General features: G+C 46.2%; 1 protein-coding gene across 2 annotated transcripts; it reads left to right on the top strand.

Moving 5' to 3' along the window:
* Positions 1 to 5,165: 5,165 nt before the first annotated feature.
* On the top strand, positions 5,166 to 23,324 carry CLDN18 (claudin 18). 2 transcript variants are annotated; one of them, XM_010301880.2, is made up of 5 exons: positions 5,166 to 5,385; positions 18,376 to 18,540; positions 19,781 to 19,886; positions 20,244 to 20,354; positions 20,959 to 23,324. In XM_010301880.2, exons 1-5 carry the CDS (start codon positions 5,166 to 5,168, stop codon positions 21,134 to 21,136), a joined length of 780 nt encoding a protein of 259 aa, XP_010300182.1. In that variant the 3' UTR covers positions 21,137 to 23,324. The 2 variants fall into 2 exon arrangements, with proteins under 2 accessions (XP_010300182.1, XP_010300181.1); XM_010301879.2 differs by lacking the exon at positions 5,166 to 5,385 and adding an exon at positions 13,533 to 14,018.
* The last annotated feature ends 960 nt before the right edge of the window (positions 23,325 to 24,284 follow it).

Raw genomic sequence — 24,284 nt, forward strand, 5'->3', positions numbered from 1 at the left:
AGCCCCCCTCAGCTCCTCAGACCCCCTTCTAAATAACACAGTACTGCAGCACCTAGCCCTGAAAATAATTAACGTGCTGTTTCACTTGGGCATACTTTGTTTCAGAGAAGCAGCCGAGGCCCGTGCCACTTTCCAAGCTCATTTTTATTGACCTCTGGCAGGTACTGCAAGTGCAGTGCCTGGCAGTTTATCTCCATCACCATGTAGGAGTTCAGCGAGGCTGGGAAGGAGAGATGCAAACAAAAGTGTTATCAGCACGCTATTTGGCTCCTCATGGGTAGAAAAGATGCAAGATTCTTTTGGCACGGTGGTACTTTTTTTTCCCTCCTCCTCCTCAAAAAAAAAAAAAAAAGGCAGGAAAAAGGACTTTAATTGAAGCCTGCAATGTTGTATAAATGGAAGATCTAAGTTTTAATTGAAAAATAATTATAACCACTTAATCATTTTAAATGAGGGCTGTAATTGCAGTCACTTCATAATAGCCAAATACAGACACTTAGATTCCCGCAATAAAGCAGGGATGGTACAGCTTGATTTGCTAATAGCTCTTCCACTTCTCTCCTCTTTTGTCTCAAAGATTAATTCAGGCAAGGGCTATTAGCGCCGTTAATTGGTTCTGCAATTTAGACCTTGTGCTCGTGAATGAGTGACTGATGCAGACCTATCAGCCAATAATGTGAACACTTTGTCAATGTGTTTCTCATTGTCCAGCTGCACATAACTCCCCCGGCAGCGCCTCCGCCACCCAACCTGATCTCCCTGGAGGGATCAAGAAGAGTGGGTCTCCTCCGGGGTGAGGGATTCACTTAGCTTTAGATAGGTCACCTAGATGCCTTTGAAATTATGGCCGGCTTATGAATAAAATAATTAGGCAGTCAAGGCATCCTCCTTGGCAGGGACAAATCCTGTATTCAGGAGAAATCTTCTCCACCGTGCTGGAGTGAAGGAGGTTCAACAGTGTTGTGAAGTCGGTGAGGAGACATATGAGATGGAGAGCAGATATTGGTGGTGGGAAGGGGCTTCTGGCTCCGGGCAGGGTCCCGTGAGGGGTCCCCTTCCTAGAGGCAGTAGCGACAACTGAAGCCAGTCTAAATCACCAAAGCCACAGAGAACAAGACCAACTCTACCCTCAAACAGGTGTCATTTTTCACTTAAGCACTCATGGCATTGGTGATGGGCAGTGGGAACAGCTGGTGGGACTTGGGCTAGCAGGAGCAGCTGGTGACATCCTCCCTGATGAGGCCCTTAATAAAACACCCAGGGAAGGTTTTTTCCTTGCCATATCCATTTTGTTGGAGGTAGTTGGCTGAGGTGAGACTACGCTATTTAGTCTTTACCAGAAACAATGTCCTTTTAGGCCCAGTGCTAGTGAAACTTCAGGTCTAAATTCATTGTTCCATCCTCCTGTTCTGTTTATTTTTAATTTGGTCTTCTCCCAGAACTTTTTATTTCTAACTTGTGTATAATTTGTTTATTTCATTACATTAATTTATTGATATATTGCATTATTCTAAAGCAACACTACAATATTTATGTAGTCCATTATTTATTCATTTTTACAGTTTATCCTTTTTCCATGGTTATTTTGAGGCCATTTCACAGAAAAAGCCAAACCCACTGCTACCACCATTTGCTGAAAATCCCACTGCTGCAAGCAGTGTTTGCAGGTTATTTTCCTCCAGGGCTGGTTTATCAATACAAGGAAGGTTTTTTCCTGGTTCAGCTTTGATCTGGAAGAAAACAGGAGGAGGAAGCAGACCCAGGCAGTAGCATGGGTGAGCATCTCCCACGGTCCATCAAGGCGTATCGTCCTGAAAAGAGGTAAGTTGGCGCTGTCTCTACACATCTCTTCACGAGACACCTCGCACAATGTAAAGGCCATTAACCTCTGTAGACAGACCAACTCCAGGTCGTCTGCCCGTTGTAGCGTCTTCCTCAACTTCAGCATCTCTTAGGCTATTAGTTGGGGAAATTCAGGTGGGTTGGACATCCAGGTATGAAAATAGGGTGTCCTAGGCTGAGCGTTGCCTTCCAGTCATGTCACTTCTCCTGTCTGCAGGGCCACCCAGTCCATCCGAGGTGGAGGGTGAGGAAAAGCATCAAACTATTGCTGAGGTTTGGCAGTGCACACCAAGCACATGAATATATATTCACAGGCATATCTTTATGCTTTAATCTTATTTGTAACATCAAAAATATGTTTACAACTATGCTTCGGTAGAGTTCAGCTCTGGTGCGCGTCTTTTTATCCTAAGAGGAGATACTGTGAGATTTTTGACCCTGTGGAGATATTTTCATCTCCCACTGTTTGGTTTTTTTTCATACCAGAGGTGGCAGCTATTCAGAAGGGGTTTACACTGGCATTCCTTCAGGTTTTTTAGAAATTAAAAAAAAAAAATATTGGTTTTATAACAGAAATTTAGCAGACCTGGGGAGGAGATTGGGGCGAACTTAATTTTTCCTGTTTAAGATATTAAATATTAAATTAACTAAAAAAAATGAAGAAAAGCCACCCATCACCTTCCTTTTTTCTTTTTTTTTTCGTTGTTTAAATCTATTCCCTTACAATGAACAAATCCTGCTGATTAAAAGCACCTGCATTTCCACTACCAAACCTTATTCTGACAGTGTTCATTGGAGGGTGGACCAGTCCTCGCTCTGGGGAAAACCACAGTCTAGGAATAAGCTTTTACAGAAAACCTAAGTAGGGCAGGATGCATTTTATTTCAATGCTGGGAAATCGCGGAGGAATTCCTCAGATGAGAGGTGCTGTGAAAGCTGGGCAGAGGAGGGGAAGCAGCAAAGGCAAGAGCCCGGGATGGTGGTTGATGACCTGGGTGAGAGTCGTAGATTGCACTTCAACATGAGAAACAGTTGTTAAAGGTGATGGTGAGTTTTGAATGAAGGAAGTAAGTGGTACTTTTGCGTCAAGTTGGTAAGTTTAGGTGGTTGAAGGAGTTCAGTCCTTGATTATTTTCACTGTGAAATGCTGTCAGTAGATAAAACTGTTGTTTTGGTTACAGCTATGAAGTTTCTGCTTGTGAGTGATGCTGATGTGAATGATCACCTTACTCTTCTGGCTGCTGTAAATTGGCACAGTCATTGAAATAAATGGAGTGATGACTTGAGCAAGAACTGTCCCTTTGCACATATATACTACTTCCCACCCAGGGACTGAGATGTTCCAAATGGAGATGCGTTTTTCAGGCCTCCCACATTGATCGGATGCAAGACAAATTTATCCTTTTAGTTAATTTATTGAAAGCAATCCCTGGCTGTCATGAGTCTTTGCCGTCACCAGGTGATCCAAGTTGTGACAAACACAGGGAGTGTATTTGCGCTCCAGTCCTAGGCTCTATATTTAGTTATGTGATACCGGGAAAGCTTTCCGTGATTAAGCTATGTTGACCGATACCAAAAGTAATTGCAGGCACAGCACACAGCAGCTGAGGTGTGTCACCAGGACTGGGTATCACTATGTCCAAAAAAGGGTCTGGGACAGAGAGTGAATTATGAAAGTGTACGTGAATCATGCATACTGTTCTTTTGGGGAAAACAAGGAAAATGGGGTAATGTTATGTTTAAACCGGAGGACTGTTGGTAAGATACCTGGAGTTATCTTTTCCCTGTTCAGTGTTTACTTTTGGGCACTAATTTGTGTGAATGGTGTGTAACAAACTTCAGTATTAGGCATAAAATTTTTGGAATTTATTTTTGAGACTCTGGGATAAATTATTTCAAGTAAGAGCAACATCTCCCTCATGGATGCTCTCAGATGGCAAGTCAGAGCTTTATGAAAAGTAGAGTTCCTCTGCTTTGGGTTGGGAAAGGACTGGATGACTTTGCAAGGTCCCTTCCAGCTTGCTTGGTTCTCTCAAAAAAGATGCAGAAACAAAATAATCTCCAGAACCAACCACTATGTTGACACAACAGGTCAGATCTTCTTTAGAAGCAGCTTCACAGGCAAGTCTGTCTACACATTAGACCAAGCATCTAAGAGAGACCCAATGGTCCTTGAGTGAGGGTTAATGTAGCTGGATGGGAGGGGTCCACTTCTTCATGTTCCCTGATGAACTTCTGCTTCCACCACCTAAATGTCACACCACTGGGCTCCACTTGCTCTGAAGGTCCCTTTCTGGATCCTTCACGTGTCGTGTGTGAGTCTGGCACTGCCGAAACAGGATTCATCATCATCTCCTCGTTCCCACAGAGAGCAGCTTTCCAGCAACGTCCCCTTTTATTCTCCAACCTCAAACAGATTGGCACCAGTGGAAAACTGGGCTAGGAAGGAAGTGGTGAGGGATGTAGCAGAACAGAAAAAAAAAAAACCAAAACCATTACCCAACAAAGTGATTTTCTGCAATAAGGTCAGGTCTCTTAGGTGCTCTTGTCTTACAGTAATGCATAGCACCGTGTCTGCCTTGCTCTCATTCTTTGTCCATCTAAACAAGTCCTTGGTCTGCCTGCCAGCCTTGGTCCTCCCACAGCAAACTGCAGGTTCACACCATTCACTCTTCAGCAACTGCTGCCTTTCCTGTGGGCTCCCAGCTCGACTTCACCACGCAGCAAGGTCCATCCGAGCATCTGCTGCAGCAGTGCACTGTCCTTTGCTATATGCTATCCTCTTGTATACACTATCCTTTGTTTAAATATTTTAGTTGCACAAAAATCTGTCCCCAGGTAGATGCATGGTAATAATTGCCTCTTCACCTGGCTCAAAAACATCATCTCTGCCAGCAGAGGATTAGGCTCTCCATAATTTTTGTCTGTTTCATCTGATTTAAGCATCTCCGTGCTTGGCATCCTGGAGCACGCAGTCACTTCTGCAGAAGCTCTCCCTCGGCTGTTTCAGAGGAACGTGCTGGTCCCCATTTGCCCCACGCCGGCTGCACCTCTGCCTGGAGGGAGAAGGTAAACAGAGAGCGAGGTGTTCATGCCATGCGTAACAAACGGCTCTTGGTACCGAGCGAGGAAAATTATCTCACCGAAACAGATAAAGGGAAAAGGGTAGGTTTGTATGGCGCGGACCAGACCTCTCCTGACTCCCGTCCGTGACGTAGGCTGTGCCTCCAGCTAAAAGTCCCTTCTGCCCTGGCTGCCTGCCCCAGACCCAGCTTGTGGAGGCTTGTGCGCGCTGAGTACCTGCCTAACGAGCGCTCGGCACCATGTCTGTGACAATATGCCAGTCCATGGGCTTCGTGGTGTCCGCTTTAGGAATAGGAGGCATCATCGCATCAACATGTATGGACCAGTGGAGCACCCAAGACCTCTACAATAACCCGGTGACGGCGGTGTTCAACTACCAGGGCCTCTGGCGCACATGTGTCCGGGAGAGCTCCGGCTTCACCGAATGCCGTGGCTACTTCACCATCCTGGGGCTGCCAGGTAGGGCTTGCTCACCGCGAGGGCAGAGAGGTGGGAGGGCAGAGCCGTGGGTGCATCGCCTCCCACCTACATTGCCAAAAGCCATGTGTGAATGGTGGTGATGGGTGATTCTTTTTTGGGGGGCGCAGATCGGGGATCCCAAGTTTTAGCCAAAAGAGACCTCAGGTGGTCATCCCGTTTGGACAACAGGTCCCTTGGAGGTATCTCAACCCAAATCCCCTCCCATGGCCAAGCTGAGATTCAGCAAAACTCATTACAGCTGATTATGCTTTGGGTGCCTGAGCTGTTGTCCAGGCAATACGCCCAGGGTAGTAGCTGCTCTGTGAGCGGGGATTTGTCCCCCGTGCCCGGCTTGGGTATACGCTCTTACCCCAGCTGCATGGCTGTGGATGACTTCCCACCAGAAACCACTAATATTCTTGGCATCGGAGAAGATCCTACTCTAAGAGGATATGTCACAGTTCAGCTCACTGTATTTCTGCACAGGCTAACAACACCAGGCTGGATTTCTCCCTAATTCTCCTTTGGTTCCAGTTTTTTCTTCCACGGGTATCATTCCTGTCCTGGTTGTGCCTGGAGTATCTAGGGGTGCAAACAATTAGGTTACAACGGGATTATCTGGATTGCCTTCTTGCCTTAACACAGTGAGAAAAAAGGCACTTAGACTGTTATATCCATCTAGCCTCTATGCTTTGACGCAGCAAGAATGGAGGGAAGAAGCCAATTATATCAGCAAATCATTGCAGAACTTCTGCAAAATGGCATTTCCAAAACACACAGAAATAAGCATTGTGCACAAAAATTGCTTCTTTCACAAGCAGTCCATGTCTGTGCAAATGAAACCAGTACAACCCAGTGCGGCTGTGGCCTCGGGCACCAGTAGGAGGAAGCGTTTCATCCCCTGAGCTGTTATTTCCATGTCATTCATCCTCTGGATCCTCGATCCCAACTGCCGTGCTGCAGCATCCCCGTGCAGGTGCCGAGGGTACCTGTGAGCATCATCTTCTTGCTGGACCCGTGTTTTTGAGTGTTCTTGTTTGTTCACACAGAGTCTGGGGTGCAGACAAGCATTTTCCTAGAGGGATGTGGGTCTGATTCTGCCCAGGGCATCCAATTGTGCAGCCCCTAGCAAAAGCTGTAGCGGGTGCAAGTGAATGCAGGATGATATCCAAAGAGGGATGTCCATGCGGGGCTTGTATTAGCACGCTGCTGTCGCAGTCAGCAAAGCTGAGTAGCTTCACCAAGGAAAAATGCGTGCAGTAAGGGGCAGGACAGGTTGGTAAAACTTGACTCCAACAGGCTAATTGCTTATAGGTAAAGAGATTAAAGTTGCTGTCTGAGGAGCAAATAGAGGTGTAAAAACATATCCTCCCCACGCACCCATACACCCATCACACACTGCACATCTTCCTCAGCTCTGAAAGCTTAAAACTACAGAAAATGTGACTCTACAGAAGAAGCAATTAAACTTTTCAAGTGTTCAGCTCTGGGAACTACTTTAATCTTTGAAGAAACCAGAATACTTGAGGTTTGGGATTTTGTTGTTGTTGTTGTTCTTTCAAAATACCTCCATTGCTAACCTCAGCATTACAGTAAAAAAAACCAAGAGTGGTTTTTTGCAGTTCTCAAGCTGATGTCTGTAGGATGGGCATTAAACTCCGAAATGGGAATACACAGTGATGATGAGGGGATGGATTTCCTTCCTTTGGCGGATGGGCTGCGGGACATCGGTCTGTCCCTTCTCAGCTACATCCAGCGAGCTCTGCGGTTGCTTTCCAGTTGCAGACGAATGGGCACCCTGTCCTAAATGTCAGGATTTCTGATGAACTGGTCGTCTTAGAGGGGAATTGCCATGTGCGATTTGCTGGGCTTATTGCTGTCGCCTACAAAAAGGGATTAAAAAAACCCATCCAAACATCAAAGAATAAAGAACAAACTTTAAAAATAAAGGTGGGTGGGACCCTGAACCCCCTGAAATTGCTGTCCTCATCCTCAGCAGTGTTGGAGAGTTGGTGACTTCCCCGCCGGTGTGTAGGTATATGAATATTTATGTACTTTTGTCAGAACAAGATGCTTTCTGTGACCGGTGCTATCAGCACTGCCCTACAAAGTGAGGTGGATTTTTTTTTTTTTCTCTTTTCTTTTTAATGAACAGGGCTTGCTCTTCTGAAGTCACTCCCTTGCTCCCCCCCCACCCCGCACACCTCACTTTTCCCTCCTGTTATATATTGTCTGACACTTCCAGTCTCTGGAGAAGCTGGTTCAAAAACAAGCGCCCCGCTGCTGTGCTTTATAGATTGGCTCCGTCTCCTGAATTCATCTCCTCCTACGGGCATTTCTTCCCACTCACCGTCGGCGAAGGGCGGCTGTATCCCAACCAGAAGGGCAGGAAAAAACCTGATGCTAAAAATCAAATTATTAATTTGCTAAGATATTATTTAAGTGGCTCATCCCAGTGTTTATTTTAACCATGCTGCACCTTGATCTCCATTAAACCCCCCCTTGCTAACCACGCCGTAGTTAATGGTTTGTCAGCATTTCCATTATAAACCCCTATTTATTATTCTGACAATGGCAATTTATATTGGGAACAATAGTGCCGGAGTGAATAAAAATAATAGGACTCTAGCAAAGCAGCGAGGTGACCTGAGTACATCAATGAAGTTTTGGTTGCTGAAGTGTTGTTTTTTCTTCAATCCCTTGGTCCCATAGCAAAGATTAAACTTGTCTTGCCCATCATCTATCTTCAATTTAGTTGGGAATTTTAATTTCAAATAGATTGAGGAAAAATCAAGATAATAGATGAAAATGAGAAATAACGCAGGTAGTTTATGGCTCTCACCCTTGCTGCTCAGCTATAAACAGTCAGTCTCTGGTGAAATATACCACTTGAGATCTGAGCCTGTTTGTTCTGATTTTGCTTTTTCTTATTATTTTTTGCTGCTTGCTTTAGCGTGTTGGCAGACCTTACTGTGACTATCTGGAGGACACGATCTGAATTTGAACGCACAAACAATAGACAAATAGCTGAGGTCTGGCAAGGCTGGTAGTTTCACCTAGTGCGGAAGCCACAAGGCACTTTCTGCAAAAAGGAGTATTTTTCAGTTGCTTGCAAGTTTGCTAAACTACAATAACATGGGCAGTAATTTTCCTGTTGTCTGTCTTGGTCTCTTATTTTCAGACCTCTTCAAGTAGACCGGTTCAGCCATTCTTGAAAAGGACATTTTTGACCCTTTCAGAACGGCTGAGGCATCTCTCTGCTTGTGGAACAAAAGCCTGGAGACTTGAAAAATAAGAATATATTTTCCTTTCCAACAGCAAACTTTGAAAGTCTGAGAGCACTCTGTTAAAATTCTCCAACTGGTAAATGGGTATGTGCTGCTAGAGTAAAAATTGCCCATGGGAACGTAGTCATGACTGTCCAGACTTTTGCATAAAAGGACTGCTTCCAGTTTTGTTGATGCAGGGTAGCAGAGATGGGTAGATGTTCCCTGAGGAGAATTCATGTCTGCGAAATCTTAATGTTGGTGGCTCTGGATTTTTTTTTTTTTCTTCTATACTGATGTTCCGACAAGGTTTTCTTTTATTTTATACAATGAACACGCGTTTTGTGGCGTAACCCTAGTAAAACCCTTGCTCTGGGGATTTTGGAGACAGGGCAGTCCCCTGGCCAAAGAAACAGCACCTCTGCTCCCTGGAACTGCTTTATGCCCAAAGTTTGTAAGGATGGGGACTGCTAATTGCCATATCATGATCATCCACTGGTGACAGCTGCAGCAAAGTCTCTTCCAAGCTCTGCTTGCTACTTAAAATCTTTTAACCCAGTCAGTTCAGCTGCAAATTTTGAAATGTCTGCAGGCAACAGCTGTGACTTGCCTAAAGTCTTTTGAGACCAAGTTTTGTGTACAGAAGGGTTTAGGTGGTCTGGGTGGGCTGGAGACTTGATATAACCTATCAAGGGAGTGTGTGAGGCTGTGGTGAGTTACACTCACAGCAGGAGCTGAATGAGGTGTGAGGATGAGGCAAGAGCTAATATGAGACCTTTAGAGATGTCTTGGACACCCTGATCTCCAGTGATGCTCAGGGTAGGGAGAGGTGGCAGGAAAGGACAAGAGACATGAAAGGACACCATGAAAGGACAAGAGACGTGAAAAATAATCCTAAAGGCTCTGGGCTGAGGGCCAGAAGAGGAGCAAGGGAAGGAAATGGCAAGACACTGTGGAGATGTGGGACTGGGCTACAGCTCATAGACATGTAGGGAAGGATGTATCTTCGTGCACCCCAACTCTCCTGAGGGACCTCCAAAGCTCCTCTGGACCACCTGAAGACCAACAGGATAGAGTGGGTTGATGTGGGATGGGGGTCTTCCATGACTCCCTTTCCCCACTGAGTTTCAGAAAGGCCAGTCAGCCCTTCTCATGCTATGGACCAGTGGACCACACGCTCCTGGAGGCTGTGATCATCACAGCAATGGAGGGACAGAAAGAGAAGGGTGCGTTTGCTTTGTTTCAGTCTGAACAAGCTGGAATGGACTGGCAGGGTGTGAGCTGTATTTGCAAATTTTAAAGTAAATATGAGCTGTAAGTGATTTTTATGGGAGAGGCGGTGATAACATTCAAGAGTTGCAATGGGCCCAGTGAACGGTTTTGAGATAATATAGAGTCAACTCCTGGGTAGATAAAGCAAGTATGAACTGAAATAAAGGTTGCAGAGGGGAGCGGTCACAAAGTACCTTCCTTTTCCTAGTTTGGGTAAACTACTGTGGGTGTCCCAATATTCAGAGTGGGAGCCAGCCCTGTTCCCTGCTCCTTGGTGAGGAAGCTTGGCCTTTGCGAGAGCTGTCTCCCCATCGTGTCCCTTCCTCAGATAATGCTCAGCATTACCACTTGGCATGGCAAGCCCTCTGCCCCAAGCATTCAACCACCTTGCTGGAGACCGAGCAACAGGCGCACGCTTGGAGAGAGGTCCCCCTGTCCTTCAACCACTCCTGTCTGTAGATATCTCCCAGGGGTGGCTGGTGGCATCAGGTTGTGGTAAAGATGCTTAGATATGCTCTACAGCTATGCTATCACCCAATCACTTTTCAACTTGTGCTCTCAGCCAACAGTTCAGATAAAACTCCCAGATGTTCTTCTGTTATTAAGCTGGGTACTGGAGAAAATAAGGTGATGAGGTTTTTTGCAAAGGGAAACTTATTTTTCCCTATCGTGAGTGGCTCAGAAACAACCGTTAACAATAAACTTAAAATAAGACCATTTCAGAAAGGCAGAGAAAATGGGCTAGGGGAGAAGTTGGAATAGAAACAAGTTTGTGGGTGTTTTTCCCCAGAACTTTGCTTCAACCAGCCACTGAGGAAGGTATTTGTGGGAGCTTTGAGTTCCTAGTGTCTACAAGTGTGATGCTAATCAGAGCATGAGAAATGGCAAGCAGCTAATGCTGGGATGGCTGGCTAGCACCTCAGGCAATGCACTTAGGGATGAGCAAATAGAAACTCCTCCAAAACACCATAATTCCTCAAAGACAGCAATACCTGGAGTGCTGAGCATGGTTGGGTGTTTGTCTCTTAGCTAAGGACTGCAGCATGACCCTTGTTACTGAAGTTGCTTGTTCAGCTCCATTTTTGGAGGGAGCATGCATGAAGTTTCAGGAGGGAATGTGCAGCCCTGTGCTGGTTTATCTTCTTCAGAGATGTTATTCAATTGGCCCTCAAAATCAAAGGTAGACCAGTTCATCTGGGCTTTCTTTCATGTCTGGAGACTGTCAATGATATATTTTCATTGCTCCACCATTGCTCCGAGGTTTCAATGCCTCTGAGTAAGAGGGATGATGAGAAGCGGCATCCTCCATCAGCAGGAGAAAACCATATCCCCAAGGAAAGACGAGGCAGCACTGCCTGGATGGCAGACTCCAGCTCAGGGCACCATAAGGGACAGCCCAGGGGATGGCCCTCTTTCCAGTAGGTGTGTTGGGGGGGGCAATGGGGCTTGGGGGTGTGAAATGGTGGAGGGAGAGAGAAGGAGGAGAGAAGGTCCCTATCGGTTTGAAATGCTGCTCCAGCTGCACGCAGCTGAAACCAGCAGAAAGGGTTAGAGGAAGGAGTGGTGGCTCCCCTCCCGGCAAAGCAAACACGCAGGCATGGTGCACAGGAGGGCCGCCTCCACTGGAATTCATGCGACCACCCAGTTGCCCAATTTAGCAGGAAAAAGAAAAAAAAAAAAAAAAAGGAGTCGTTTAAAAAGTGGTAGAAATTTTTGGAAAAAACATCTGGGGAAAAAAAAAATTGCCCTTCGTATTTCCCCCCTCTTTTTCTTTTTTCTCCCCAGGGTTGGTTTTGTGTTTTTTGTGAGGTTTTTTTTGTTTGGTTTTTTTGCTTGGTTTTTTTGGTTTGGTTTGTTTTGGTTTTGGAGCTGTGACCAGTCCGTGGGTCCATTTTTCTGGGCAGCTCCACAAGCTGTTGCACAATAATGCTGTGGGGTGACACCACCCTTGGGAATAAGGGTTATGTCCCAGAGCATCGTCTATCTCTGGGACTTGGTTCGAAGTGGTTTAGCCTGGAAAAAGAGCGATGTGGTCTCTTACCACTAGATGGCAAGAAGGAGGAAAGTCCTGGGGCATGAAGAGTCCTGGAGAGTGGCTGGGGAGCATCAGGGCTTAGGTGCCACCAGCTTTTCTGGATTGGGAAACAATTCTGGCTGTGGGGCAGTGAAGGATGGGGGGGAGAGCTGGCCACGTTACTTGTTTTAGCACTTATTGTGCTCCCAGCTTCTAGGTCCTCTCCAGCCCTGATTTTTCACAAAGCGTTATCCAAGATGAGGTATGTTAGTCAGCATTTCCTCTCCCTCACTGAGGATGAGCAGCTCTTACCATCTATGGTTCCTGAGGGCTCGCTTCGATGTTTTTTGTTTACGCTATTATTTTTGCTGGCAACTTCTGACCTTTAGATACATTGGCGCTAACCCTTCCCCCGATATAAACTTACCAAATTCAGTGGAAATGACTGAATTTGAATAAAACTGCTGGAAGCAAAGACATCTTCTGCCTCACCCAGGAGGGCTTTGGTGGCTGTGATTTGTGGCCACTAGGCATGTGAATCATGCTCTGGCTGCTACACCAGAGTCTGGTGAAAAGCATTTCTCTCCGCTGCCCACCAGCTTGCTGCTCAGCCACAAAAGCAGAAGGGATGTCCTGGGCGGTCATTCTCCAGAAGGCAGAAGCGATAGCCAACGTGTAATAACACCGGTGGAGCTCATCCACCCACAGAAATCAGCCTCTCCTCTCTTTTTGGTGGCTTTCACATGGCTTCACCACCAGGTGATGGTATTGACGGTGCCTGTGGCACAGAGTGGTATCAGAACTGGATAAAGCAGGAATTTATTTCTAGGTCAGGGCTGACGTAAATCAGCTGGGGCAGGGCATTAGACGAGAACAGATGAGCGTGAAGGCTGGAAGGTTCTTGTAACTCACCGCACACCATCGGCAGAGTGGCATGGTGAATTTATATTGCTCCTCTCAGCCCAGCACTTCTCCACTGTGCAAAATGATAATTACTTTCATACTTTTTATATCTTCTGCTCCTTTTTCCAGGACCATCCCCTCAGCCAGTATAGCACCTGTAAAATGGTCCCAGTGCCCCCCCCCCCCCCCCCCCCGGGGTTCAGTGAGGCCATGTAACGGGTGATGGGGATGCGGGAGGGAGAACAGGGTTGCAGGAGCTTGGCTGGATCAATTTGGTGCTCTTGGCTTGGTGCCATGGTCAGCATCCAAGGCAACCTCGGTGATGCTGAAAGTGGCTGTAAGGAGTGTCCATGTCCCTGTTTGTTCCCTGGGTCAAGCTGGTGGCCCTGCATCCTCCTGTAGAGCTCGCTCACATCTCTGTCTACCACTGCACCTCTTGTGTGGGTGGTTGCATGGGTGGCCGGCTGTAGAGATGTCCCTGTCTTGGTTTGATGGCAGATCTACTCCCTCTTTGCATAAGCAGAGGGCTGGGGAGGTGGTGACCTGGGCTAGGTGCTGAGTTCACCTGGGAACGTGGTCCTTCCCTCTGCCCCTCTCAGCATGTTTGCACCGTGCCAAGCACGCAGGAGAAGCCTGATGGACAGCAAAAGGGTTTCGGTAGGGGCACGGCGCATGTTCCGAGTGGGTTGCCCAACACTTGACGGAGCGTGGCTGGGGAAGGACAAGCACTTCTAAAGGACAAAAGCTCATATCTCTGGCCCTGCCAGCACAAACCTACCCGGCGAGAGTGAAACTGGACTATCTTGCAAAAACACTTTGAGCAAACACACCGCTCAATGGAAAGCATCTGATAAGAGCTACTGCATTTCTGGTGGCTCAGTCGAGAGGACTTCGGTGCTCCCATTAGGTCTGCGGCTTCATCAGGGCTGTCTCACCTCCTCTCTCCGGGGGAGACACCATGTCCACGACCATCTGCCAGGTGGTGGGGTTCATCGTTTCGTCGCTGGGTGTTGCAGGATGCATCGTGGCCACTGCCATGGATATGTGGAGCACGCAGGACTTGTATGACAACCCAGTCACGGCCGTCTTCCAATATCAGGGACTATGGAGGAGCTGCGTGCGGCAGAGCTCTGGCTTTACAGAGTGTCGGCCATATTTCACCATTCTTGGGCTGCCAGGTAGGGGCAAAAGATGCACCAGGTTTAATCCAGGAGCTCTCCTGTAGCTCTGCACAGTTTTCATCCAAAAGCAGGAGCAGATATCTTAAAGCACTTTGTGAGGAATAAAATTTCCGGGCTACTCAGTGTATGAGCATAAAAATAGGCGCGTATTTGTTACCAAAAATAATACCTTTACTGAGTGGAGGTTACAACTTGGAGCATGTGTAGGTGATCTCTAGATGAGCATCACAGGTTCAGCCCTGCTGCTGGCATAAATCAGTACAGCTCCGCTGATGTGAGGAAAGTGAGTATGTTTAAACCCACAGATATTCTGTCCCTTTGAATCGAAACACAAGGAAAACAGCTGCATGTAATTTTGCAGTGTTATCAGAATAATGGTTTCTACAGAAAACAATTGATCTTTTTTCTTTTTTTTTTTTTTTTTTGCAAAGAGAAAACTGGAATTGAAGACATCTGCCTGCGAACAGTGTGCGAGTAGGCAGGGTGAGAAGGGGAAAGATGCACTCAGTCACTTCATGCTATCTGGGGCGTTTTAGTGGCTACAGAAGTGGATTGCAGAGGGGTATTACTTTCTCGTTTGCTTGCTTACTTTACAAAACGAGCTGGTTTTCCCACCTGGCTGCATGTGAGGGTATTCAGGTGCTCCCAACCTAGCCGGACCCGTGGGATGGGAGCGGCCAGCCTGGCTCGCCGTGCCTCCCCGTGACCCGTCGTGCCTGTGCCCTGCCAGCTAGCAATAAATACGGCCCTGAGAGTGTTCTTCACTCTTGGTGCGCAATTGCAGACAGGTGCAAGCAAGCACTACCGTACGTAGGGCTTTTGCATCTGTTGATCGGTGTAGAAGAGATCCTGGTGTGGGCTCTCACCCTCAGGGATGCCAACCTTGCTTCCCTGCAAGGCAGGAGGGAGAGCTTTGCTGAAGACCGGTGTGTTGGCTGCAGTGTTTGCTTTTTGAGAAAAGCCTGTGACCGTCCCGAGGTGTGCGATGGAATAAATGTGTTTCTGTGTACCCAGCTTCAGGATTGCTAGGTGACTTCTTTTTTCGTTTGGAAGAGCAAACCTGGTGTTTTCACTTTTCCTACAGGCCCACTGGTTTTAAAGAAAAAAAAAAATTAAACTGTATATTCACATGTTGATCAATATATATATTTACATATCTTTATAATACTGCGTGTAGGTGATTGCATTTTAAAAGAGTACTGAGGCAATGGTAACCATCATTCTGATGCCAATTTATCATAATTGGGATTCTATTTTTTATGTTATTTTTAGGTAATATAGCAATAAGGAAACATGCAAGGCAGTCGTGTGCATTTTCCGTTGTGTCATAGAGATATTCTGTCAGTTTTATTCTCTTTTTGTGTCCGTTCAGTTGATGAGTACCTTAAAACATAAAGAAGGAATGCCCCTGCTTGAATTTGGTTAACTTAAACCCCTCATTTTTCCCCAATTTTTCTATATTCCATCAGTCATAACTAGTCATAAAGTTAGATTTCAACCTTTGTGTTTTGTATTAGTAAGAGAAATGCAGGTGATGTTAGTTGCAAACTATTTCGCTCTTGCTACTGACAGTTTCACTTAGGCCTGAAAAAACCCAGTGATGTGAACTGTGGTTTCAGATCGCCGACGTTTATTTCGGTGAATGTGCTTGCGTTGTTACTATCGTGTGCGCGCACCATCCCTTCGTATGGAAATCAGGTGTGCAAAATGAGCAACCGTACGTGTGCAGGTACAAAGCAAAGTTATCCTGCCTCATGCAAAATGTGTATGCAAAACAGCAGGTAGTTTCTGTGCTTGACTTTAACTATAGGGCTGTTTGCTACCCAGTGCTCCTGATACAATTCCCCCCCCCACTTTGTCTCCTATTTTGTTTGTCTAAGCCCTTCCACTCCTTCCTTCTAGGGTAGGTTGTTCACCTTTGGAAAGCAGCTCTATTCAGAGGACTTTTGCTGGATGCCAAAATTCACTTGAAACTGCAGTGTTCTCTTTCCAAACAGGTCTCACTTTCAGTCCCACGAGCCCAGCGAAGAGGCCTTCGTGCCACAGCAGACCTGGGAGCATTTTCTTCTCCTTTCTGTTCCTTTGTGGAGACGGTGCAAAAGTCAGCCTCATGGAGAGGCTGCTGATGGCTATTTTGCATTTTTTTCTGTGTGCCCTGCTGTGTTCCTCTCTCCTCCCTTTCCGACAGCTGCAAATTGCTCCTTTTCAATGGAGATTTCACCACGCTTGGACTTCAGTGCTCTAGCAGAAGTGCAGTCTCTGCAAGAGCTGCTTGGCTTTGCCTGCCTGCTGTGTCCTTCTATAGGCACCCAAGGCACTGGGAACATCTCTCCTGGGAGCTCACAATATCGCTGTGAGCTCTTAGCTTAGGATCACTTCTTCCTGAAGGGTTGAGAACACCACAGTGATGGCACCTAGGAACCATAAGGTCCATAGGAAGCATCCCAGGGATCAAGGACTGTCTTGGGGACAAGGACCTTCCATCACGATCCATAGTGTCTTCTGTTGCCAGCCTCTGTTCTTCTGTACCAGCCTCTCCTGCCTGCCCTGAAACAAAAGCAGTTGCAAAGAAACTTAAGTGACTGCAGAGACAAATGGGTATTGTGATTTTCTTCTCTTTGCAGCTTTCTGCTTTGCATCAGGTGCTGCGCGAACAACCTTTGAGGGCTGATAAGGCGTATCCGCCAGCTTCTAGTTCTGTGAATAATAACTAATGAGCTCGCACCTGGGGGCTGATGAATGGGAGATTGAAAATCCCAGGCTCGTTAGCACTTGTTATCAGCTGATAAGGGCAAATTGAGTCATAAGAGCAGCAGCCCTGGTGGGACTGCCAGATGGGAGAAGGTGATGTATTCCCAGCCTCTGGGATGGCAGACCTTCCTTGTGCGTTATGGTGCCAGCATGGTTCTGCTCAGGTTCATGGTACCCCACGAGCAAGGAGACCCACATGGGCACCCCAGCACCCACCTTTGCCCTCCTGGGGAGGGTTTATAAACCCTTCTCCCAACCTGTGCAAGGCCAGCAGGGTCTGCTCCCTGCTCTCCTGCACCAGTGCCTCCTGCTCCAGTCGGGCCATGTGGGACCCTTGGGTACCATGGCCATCCCAGCCAGCCCAGCAAAAGGAGTGACAGGCAAGCTGAGTGAGGTCCCTGGGGCTGTAGGATATCTATATCTATCTATATTGTCTGCCCCTCTCAGTTGGTCATGAGCCCACGTCACCTTCCCTGAAGATGGACAGTCATGTGTGGGGAGCATCAAAGCCAAACCCAGGGCTGCAAGAGCTCATGGGAGGGCAAGAAGAGGCTGAAATTAATCCCAGCCAAATCACAACAGCCCTTGAAATACTTTCGATCGGTGTTCTGCCAGCCCTGCCGCCTTCCTGTCTGTGCCAGGGACACGTGCACGGGTGGGGAGGAGAAGGGTCTGGGGCCAGCACTGAATGCAGGCGAGATGGGATATGTGCCATCTTATTAGAAAATCACCTTGGTATTCAAATGCATGGCCTTTTCCCTTAACTTCTCCATTTTAAAAGGTGCAAGTTTCCTTTTGCTTTTTTCCCCTACTTTTCTACTCTGGCCAAGAAGAGTCTGGAGGATTTTTGGTACCTCTATCTGACCCATCAGCATCACAACCTGCCTCCCAACCAAGCATTCGCACCTTGGCAGCAGGCTGCTAAACAAATGCAGGGCTAGAGTATTTGCGTGTTGTATCAATGAACGTGGACAGATGCATAAGGGACTAATATCGCGAATAACCATGGGAAGGAGATGCTGGGGAAGGTCATTGCCGAAGCTTTGTTGTTCTCCCTTGGTGCGTGTGTAATGTTTGTCAAGGTGATTTTCCTTTTCTCCTGCGCCATGTGTTTTACTGTAAAGCAGGAAGGTATAGAACTTCACCTTGAGTCACACAGTAGTTGGAAATACCAATTGGGTGGAGCTGTCTCTCTTCATTGTTGCTTGCGGAGGAAAAAAAAAGCTTTCTCAATCATTTCAGTTATGAAACAACTCATGCTTATCCCAGCTGTACACCAGCTCAGTTTCAGCTGAATAAATTGTTACCAGTGCCAATGAACATATACAAAAATTATGTGGCAACCATCAAACTCTTTCAGAAGTTGGAAAAAACCAGACACGTTTCCAGAGGTGCCCCCAAAAAAACCCACCGAGAGTAGATCCAGTGCCCATTTTCAAAGGCATAGTCTTTACTTTCAGCAAATAAATTGCAAAACATGTTCAGGGTTTTCTTCTTTAATACTTTTTTTTTCTTTAGACAGAAGCAATATTTAAGAATCTCCCAGGCTCTGACGAATGTCGTTTCAGTCATTCAGTGTGGCTCTTGTCAATTTGTTTTGCAGCGATGTTCCAGGCTGTCAGGGCCCTCATGATCGTGGGTATCGTCCTGGGCATCCTTGGCCTCCTTGTGTGCATTTTTGCTCTGAAATGCATCCGTATCGGCAACATGGAGGATTCTGCAAAAGCCAACATGACTCTGACCTCTGGCATCATGTTTATTGTTGCTGGTAAGTGGGTGGTGTCGCGTCTTTCATGTGCAAGGCATTGCGATTGCCTGGAATTGAGGACTGGGCAGTTCTTCGTGAACTTCTGGTCATAGGTAGCAGATGCTCTGGAGCAATCCAAAGCATTGCTGCTTGCATGAAGTTATTGGTATTTGTCTTCCAGCCTGTGTTTCTGGGGACAAGTGGTTTCTATCTCTGCTTAGTAGAAGAAAACCAGAAGTTTGTATGGGACAGAACATGGAAGGCAGAAAAAGCAGCCCACAGATAAAAAAGAAATTAAATCTCTTGTTTTATGTATATTGTTTTTATGTACTACTATATCATTTGTATACACATAGTAGTTTTATGTAGAGTCTCAGGCTTTATACATAATAATTTTATGAAGACTCTCAGGGTTGTGGTAGACTGGCTTGTAACTTTTTAATGCCTTGGTTTATCAGGGAGGCTGCAGGAATGCCTAGTGTTGCCCAGCTACCTCAGAATTGCAAATGCTTAAGAACATCACTTACAGGTTTTCCCACGTTTTATTGCAGATGAGTAATCAAATCAAATCCATATCCTAACGAAGGGAAGGAGAATGTCCCTATTTAAAACGCTTACAGTTGAACATTACTTTTTGCTGGGGTATGAGGCATACAACACAACTTAAAGACGTACAATAAGTACAAGCTGGACAGAAGAAACCACCTTCTGCAACACGGCTTTAATTTTCTGCTTAAAATCTATCATTTTATCAATCTGAGTCAGTGGGTTGAGAATTTGGCTGACGAGGACACTAGAAAAGCCCACCATGCATTCCCAAAGACAAGGTGTCCAAAGCAATGATGTGGCTGACTCTTGGGATGGGACAACCCTTGGTTGAGCTCACCCATTTCAAAACAAGGTCCTTAGTCTCAGCTAGCCGAGGAGTTTGGGGACCCATGTGCCATGGTAGACCTGGCCCTTTGTCACACCTCTGTGAGCTGGGGGTTGCGTTTCTTCCTAAAATAAGGGCTGCTTTCAGGACAGAAGTGTTAAAGACTGTGGCACTGAAGTACCACGATAGTGATGGCTATATGGGGACCTGGGGCAGAAGCACCACTAATGGCTCAATCCCTCGCCAGTGCTGTGAGTATCTGGGTTTCAGGAAAGACTCCAAGGTCTTGGTGGGCGTAGTGAGGATAAATAAGACTTGGTCTGCCCAGAAAAGCTGGAGTCCATAATTACTATGTGGCTCTCAGTCTGCCCTTGTGTCTGATCTCAGGTCTGTGTGCCATCACTGGAGTGTCTGTGTTTGCCAACATGCTAGTCACAAACTTCTGGATGTCCACTGCCAACATGTACCAGGGCATGCAGAACGTCCAGAACAGGTAGGTGATCATCTGGCTCGGGGTGCTCCGCAGCACATATCTCCCTCAGGACCTGGGTGTGCTGCAGCTGAAGGAAAGGCAAACTCTGGGCGTGTATTAGTCTGGTCCCAGGACTCGGAAGATTTATTGAGTCTCTCTCTTATCTGCGCTGGAGATAATTTCTCCTAGCAAATTGGTTGGGATGTCTCTGTTCACGCAGCTCAAGAAGGAGGTAGGGAGCCCATTGAGGATGAGCCTGCAGGTGGGATGGTGCTCACGGGAACTTCTGCAGGGCCAGAGAGAGAATGACAATGTTCAGTTTGTTTCAGACTGGACCACTGTCACAGCACTAACTAGCCACATCTCTGTGTTTTGTAGGTACACCTTTGGCTCAGCCCTCTTCGTCGGCTGGGTGGCAGGTGGCCTGGCCCTCGTAGGAGGCATCATGATGTGCCTTGCTTGCAGAGGGCTGATTCCAGAAGAATCCCGGTAAGCCTATCTGTGGTAGAGATGGGAAGGTATTGCATGAAGTCTTGGGTGTCGGGATAGCATACAGCCAGCTCACCACAGGAAACATCTATGCGTAATACCTCTGTTGGAAAAGATATCATGATGATGCATCTGTTTGCCCTGTGTCACGGGCCAAAAGTGACCATTTCCCATCCCTGACCACATGACTTGCAAACAAATAGAGAAGGGAGGAGACATCAACCTTAAAATCTAAAATTTGCAATGTGCTCGCTAAGTCAGGTCTATTAATTGCAGCTTTGACTGCAAATTGCATAGCAGATCATCAGCAGGTGTAGATTGCATCAGCTGAGGTATGATTTGCATCAGCTAGGGCTTTGTACACCTATGTAGTTTCACTCAACCAAGGATTTACTTATGGGAAAGAAAGCATAAGTTTATGAAAAAACATGAAAAAGACTTGTAGCCTGTCCATGGAGGGTTGGCTCTGAGCTCATTGTGTGGCTCCAAGTGATGACACAGTACGAAGTTGCCTAAAATCCAACAGCGAAGAGGAGCATCAGGTGCAATGTTGGGTAGTCACAGAGCCTCCAGCAGCTGATGCCATCTTTTCTGTCTCTTTCAGTTACAAAGCGGTGTCCTACAATGCATCGGGGCGGAATATCTCTTACAGAACGGGGCCGTATAAGGTTGGTTCAGGGTATGAACCAGAAACGAAGACTAAGAAGGGTGCAGGGTATGAAGAAGCTGCTCGAAGTGAGGATGGAAGACGCTCGTACCCTTCAAAATATGACTATGTCTAGTAGACTTTCTGGGCTTGAGATGCACTATCTTTTATAAAATATTTTTCACTTCAGAAGCAAAAACTATATGCAAACAAAGCAGTCTGTAAATAGGATTGCGTTTTCTATCATGTTTCCCCTGCTCTGAGATTGTATCCTAGCTTGTTATGAACATCAGTTTTATTCGACTGCCTGTTAGTGTACCTACCATAAGGAGGTCTGTAACAAAAGTAATGCCTTTTTGTGCTCTCAGAGTAGAACAGTTTGCTCATATTTTACATATAAACTCTGATATCCGGGAGCAGGACTGTGCCTTGTGCCCTTTTCTAATTCTTCTAATAGGTTAAAATTCCCATTTAATAATAGCCCAGATGTAAAAGCAATGCTACCCCATTGCCTTTTTCCCCTTGAGCAGGCTTTCATGCAAGTAGGTGGTGTCATCCTCTACTTTCTCAGAGTTTGGAGAGGTGAACAGCATCCCATGACCTTGGTGTCCTCTGTTCATCAGAAAAAACAGTGCTTTGCCAAAATGATAGTGTATTTTTGCTCTGGTTTTGCCACCTTTTTTTTTTTTTTTTGAGCAGGTTGAAAAGCAAACATAATCTAGTAGTATCCTATATTATTTTGCTGTGTATTTTAAGTAAATTCGGTTGTGTCCCTTTGGCTGTGGCCAATGCAGACAGACTCCGTAGTCATGGCCTTTTCCTCCCTGGTGACTCTTTCTAGTCAGACACACCTTTGCTTAGCTGGTTGTACTACGATGCCGATCTGCTGTGATATTTAATCTGATTTGTGTTACTTAGACATTTGCTATAACGCGTGACACCAAAGTGTATTTATTTCTTCTGATCTCTCCAGGGAATACGTATAATCCATTGTTATTCCTATGCTAGATGTTTGCTGCAATAGCTGAAAACCTCTGTGTGTGACCGGTGTTCCTGCAGATGTCATCTTTAATGAAACCAGATGAATTTCTCATTTAGAATTAATTAGAGTTACATTTGGAGCAGAAATCCCAGGGAGCATTAGATGTGTAACTCCATACCGACATCGGGACTTTCTTGTGTTAATTCTTCCCCCAATGATGTGAAGATTAACTCCTTAGTGGGACGTTGACTCTTCTAGCCAATCCACCAGAGAGGAATTTTATTCAAAGGGGTCAGAGGAAGAGACACAAGAGCTTGTGTGGGAGGGGAGAGCTGTGTGCCATTACCAGGTCCTCCTATCTGGCTCCAGGGCACGTCCCGGCAAAGCTCTGGAAAGTGCCTATGAGCAGAGCAAAGGGTACTGAGGGATAAGTTAGAAAAAAGAAGTCCCAAACCTCCAAAGTAGCCATTGTGATAGATATCTGCAATAGGGTTTAGCTCCACTTGTAATGATTGTAAGTTCTCTGCAGGAGCTCACTGGCAAAATTCTTTTGGTGAGATGCTGATATTCCCTTGAGCAGTTTCATGTTCTGGAGGGATCAGAGGTAGAGCTGAACATTTCTCCAGAGCTGGACCTTTGGTAGGTCAAGCCACGAGCTTCGGTGGCATCTCTGGTAGCTTGTATGAATAGTGGGAGCAGGCTGCCTCACTGAACATCGGTGCTCCCAGTGAGCACAAACAGTCCTCACCAGCTCTCCAAAACCATCACCTCACCATAGCTATCAGCTCTCCATAACCACCAGGTCTCCACCATCTCCATGGAGGCACATCTCCAGCACAGGTCCAGGAGACATGGAGAGGTTGCATCTCGGGTAGGTCAATGGGAAGAGGAGGAGGGAACGCCCGGCAAGGTGCGGCTCCAGGGGCTGATGGTCAGAGGAGACTACCACCACGCAGAGAGGTGGGAAGAGCTTACATCCAACAGAAGCTCTTGGTTCCATCTCAGCTGGACGTCGGCCCCTGCTGCCACCTGGGATAAATCTCTACCTCTGCTGCATGTCAGTGCTGACTTTCCCTTTCGTACTAGCGAAGGACTCGTTTTAAGGATCTGTTTTTAAAGGAGAACAGTTCAGTTTTGCAGAGGTAAATCCCCTCCTATTTTAAAAATATCGACAGTCTTTACAGCGGATTTCACCCCATCTCTCAGAGTAGACTTAGCCTTTCTGCCTCTTTTTTGCATGCTGGTTTTATTTTTTTTGTTTGTTCTGTTGGTTTTTTGTTGGTTTGTTTTTGTTTTTTTTTTTACTTGAATATTAAAAAAGAAAAAGTCTTTAAGACCAAAATCACTGTTTTCACTTGTTCTCTCCTTATCATGCACAACTACCAACTTTCCTACTCACCTAAAATTCACCCAGGCTTTGGGTTCTGCAGTATAAACAAGTATGTGTGGTTGAGGGGGGAAAAAACCAAAAGATGTGGCTTTTTCTTTTCCTTTGTAAGATATAGTTAGTTATATGTTGAGACAAAATATTGGAAAAGCAGATGAATAAGCATCTGAGGGCCCCAGCTCAATGATGGGATGAAATCAGTGGTCTTTGCTGGGACCCTGGGCTTGCTGAAGAGTACAGTTCAACAAGTGCATAGGTCTTTGGGGGTTTGAGGCCACTTTGGTCAGTCCAGCATCTGCCCGACCTTCAAGGTAGCAATTAACCACTTGTAAATACCTCATTGTTCTTAGGAGGGCAGAAAAATTACTGGCATGCTCTCATTCCTGCCAACCGCCACTGGAAAGGGGCTGAAAAGCACAGGAATGTTTAATTTAGATAGGAAATGTGTAAGTGGTGGTTAGGGAAAGGTACTCAGGGTAATGAAAAATACAGAAAAACACCCAGAAAAAAATTGAAATACAAGTTTCTGACTGCATTAGGGAAAAAGAAAAAAAAAAAAAGAACCCCAAAAAGCCAGGTGCACACATAAAATCACAAGGAAGCACCTTTGAAAGTTACATTTTATTTTATGCAACGCAAATACTCTGACAAACCCACCGAGCCGGCTATCTCTCAGTTTTACTTTGATGTGTGCAAGCGTGTAGATGACAAGATTGAGGGCAGAAGCATTATGGAGAGCGGCAGAGAGCTGAGACAGAGCTGTACCCGGGAATTCCTGCCCTCGGTAGACTTCTAATCTTCCACCATCAGTTTTCATTTCCTCACCTCGGCCAACAACTTGCAGTATGAAAAAATTTAACGTAGTGAACTTTACAGAAAAAAATATCAAATTCCGAAGCAGAGAATAATTTATTT

Source organism: Balearica regulorum, chromosome 9 (genome assembly GCF_011004875.1).
Source record: "Balearica regulorum gibbericeps isolate bBalReg1 chromosome 9, bBalReg1.pri, whole genome shotgun sequence".
Lineage (NCBI taxonomy): Eukaryota > Metazoa > Chordata > Aves > Gruiformes > Gruidae > Balearica > Balearica regulorum.

What these genes read in the sequence shown, in the direction of transcription:
- CLDN18 (XM_010301880.2), top strand. Translation starts at nt 5,166, where the DNA reads ATGTCTGTGACAATATGCCAGTCCATGGGCTTCGTGGTGTCCGCTTTA. An exon ending in CACCATCCTGGGGCTGCCAG is followed by an intron (nt 5,386 to 18,375) that starts GTAGGGCTTGCT and finishes TTTGTTTTGCAG; the next exon opens with CGATGTTCCAGGCTGTCAGG. An exon ending in CTGATTCCAGAAGAATCCCG is followed by an intron (nt 20,355 to 20,958) that starts GTAAGCCTATCT and finishes TGTCTCTTTCAG; the next exon opens with TTACAAAGCGGTGTCCTACA.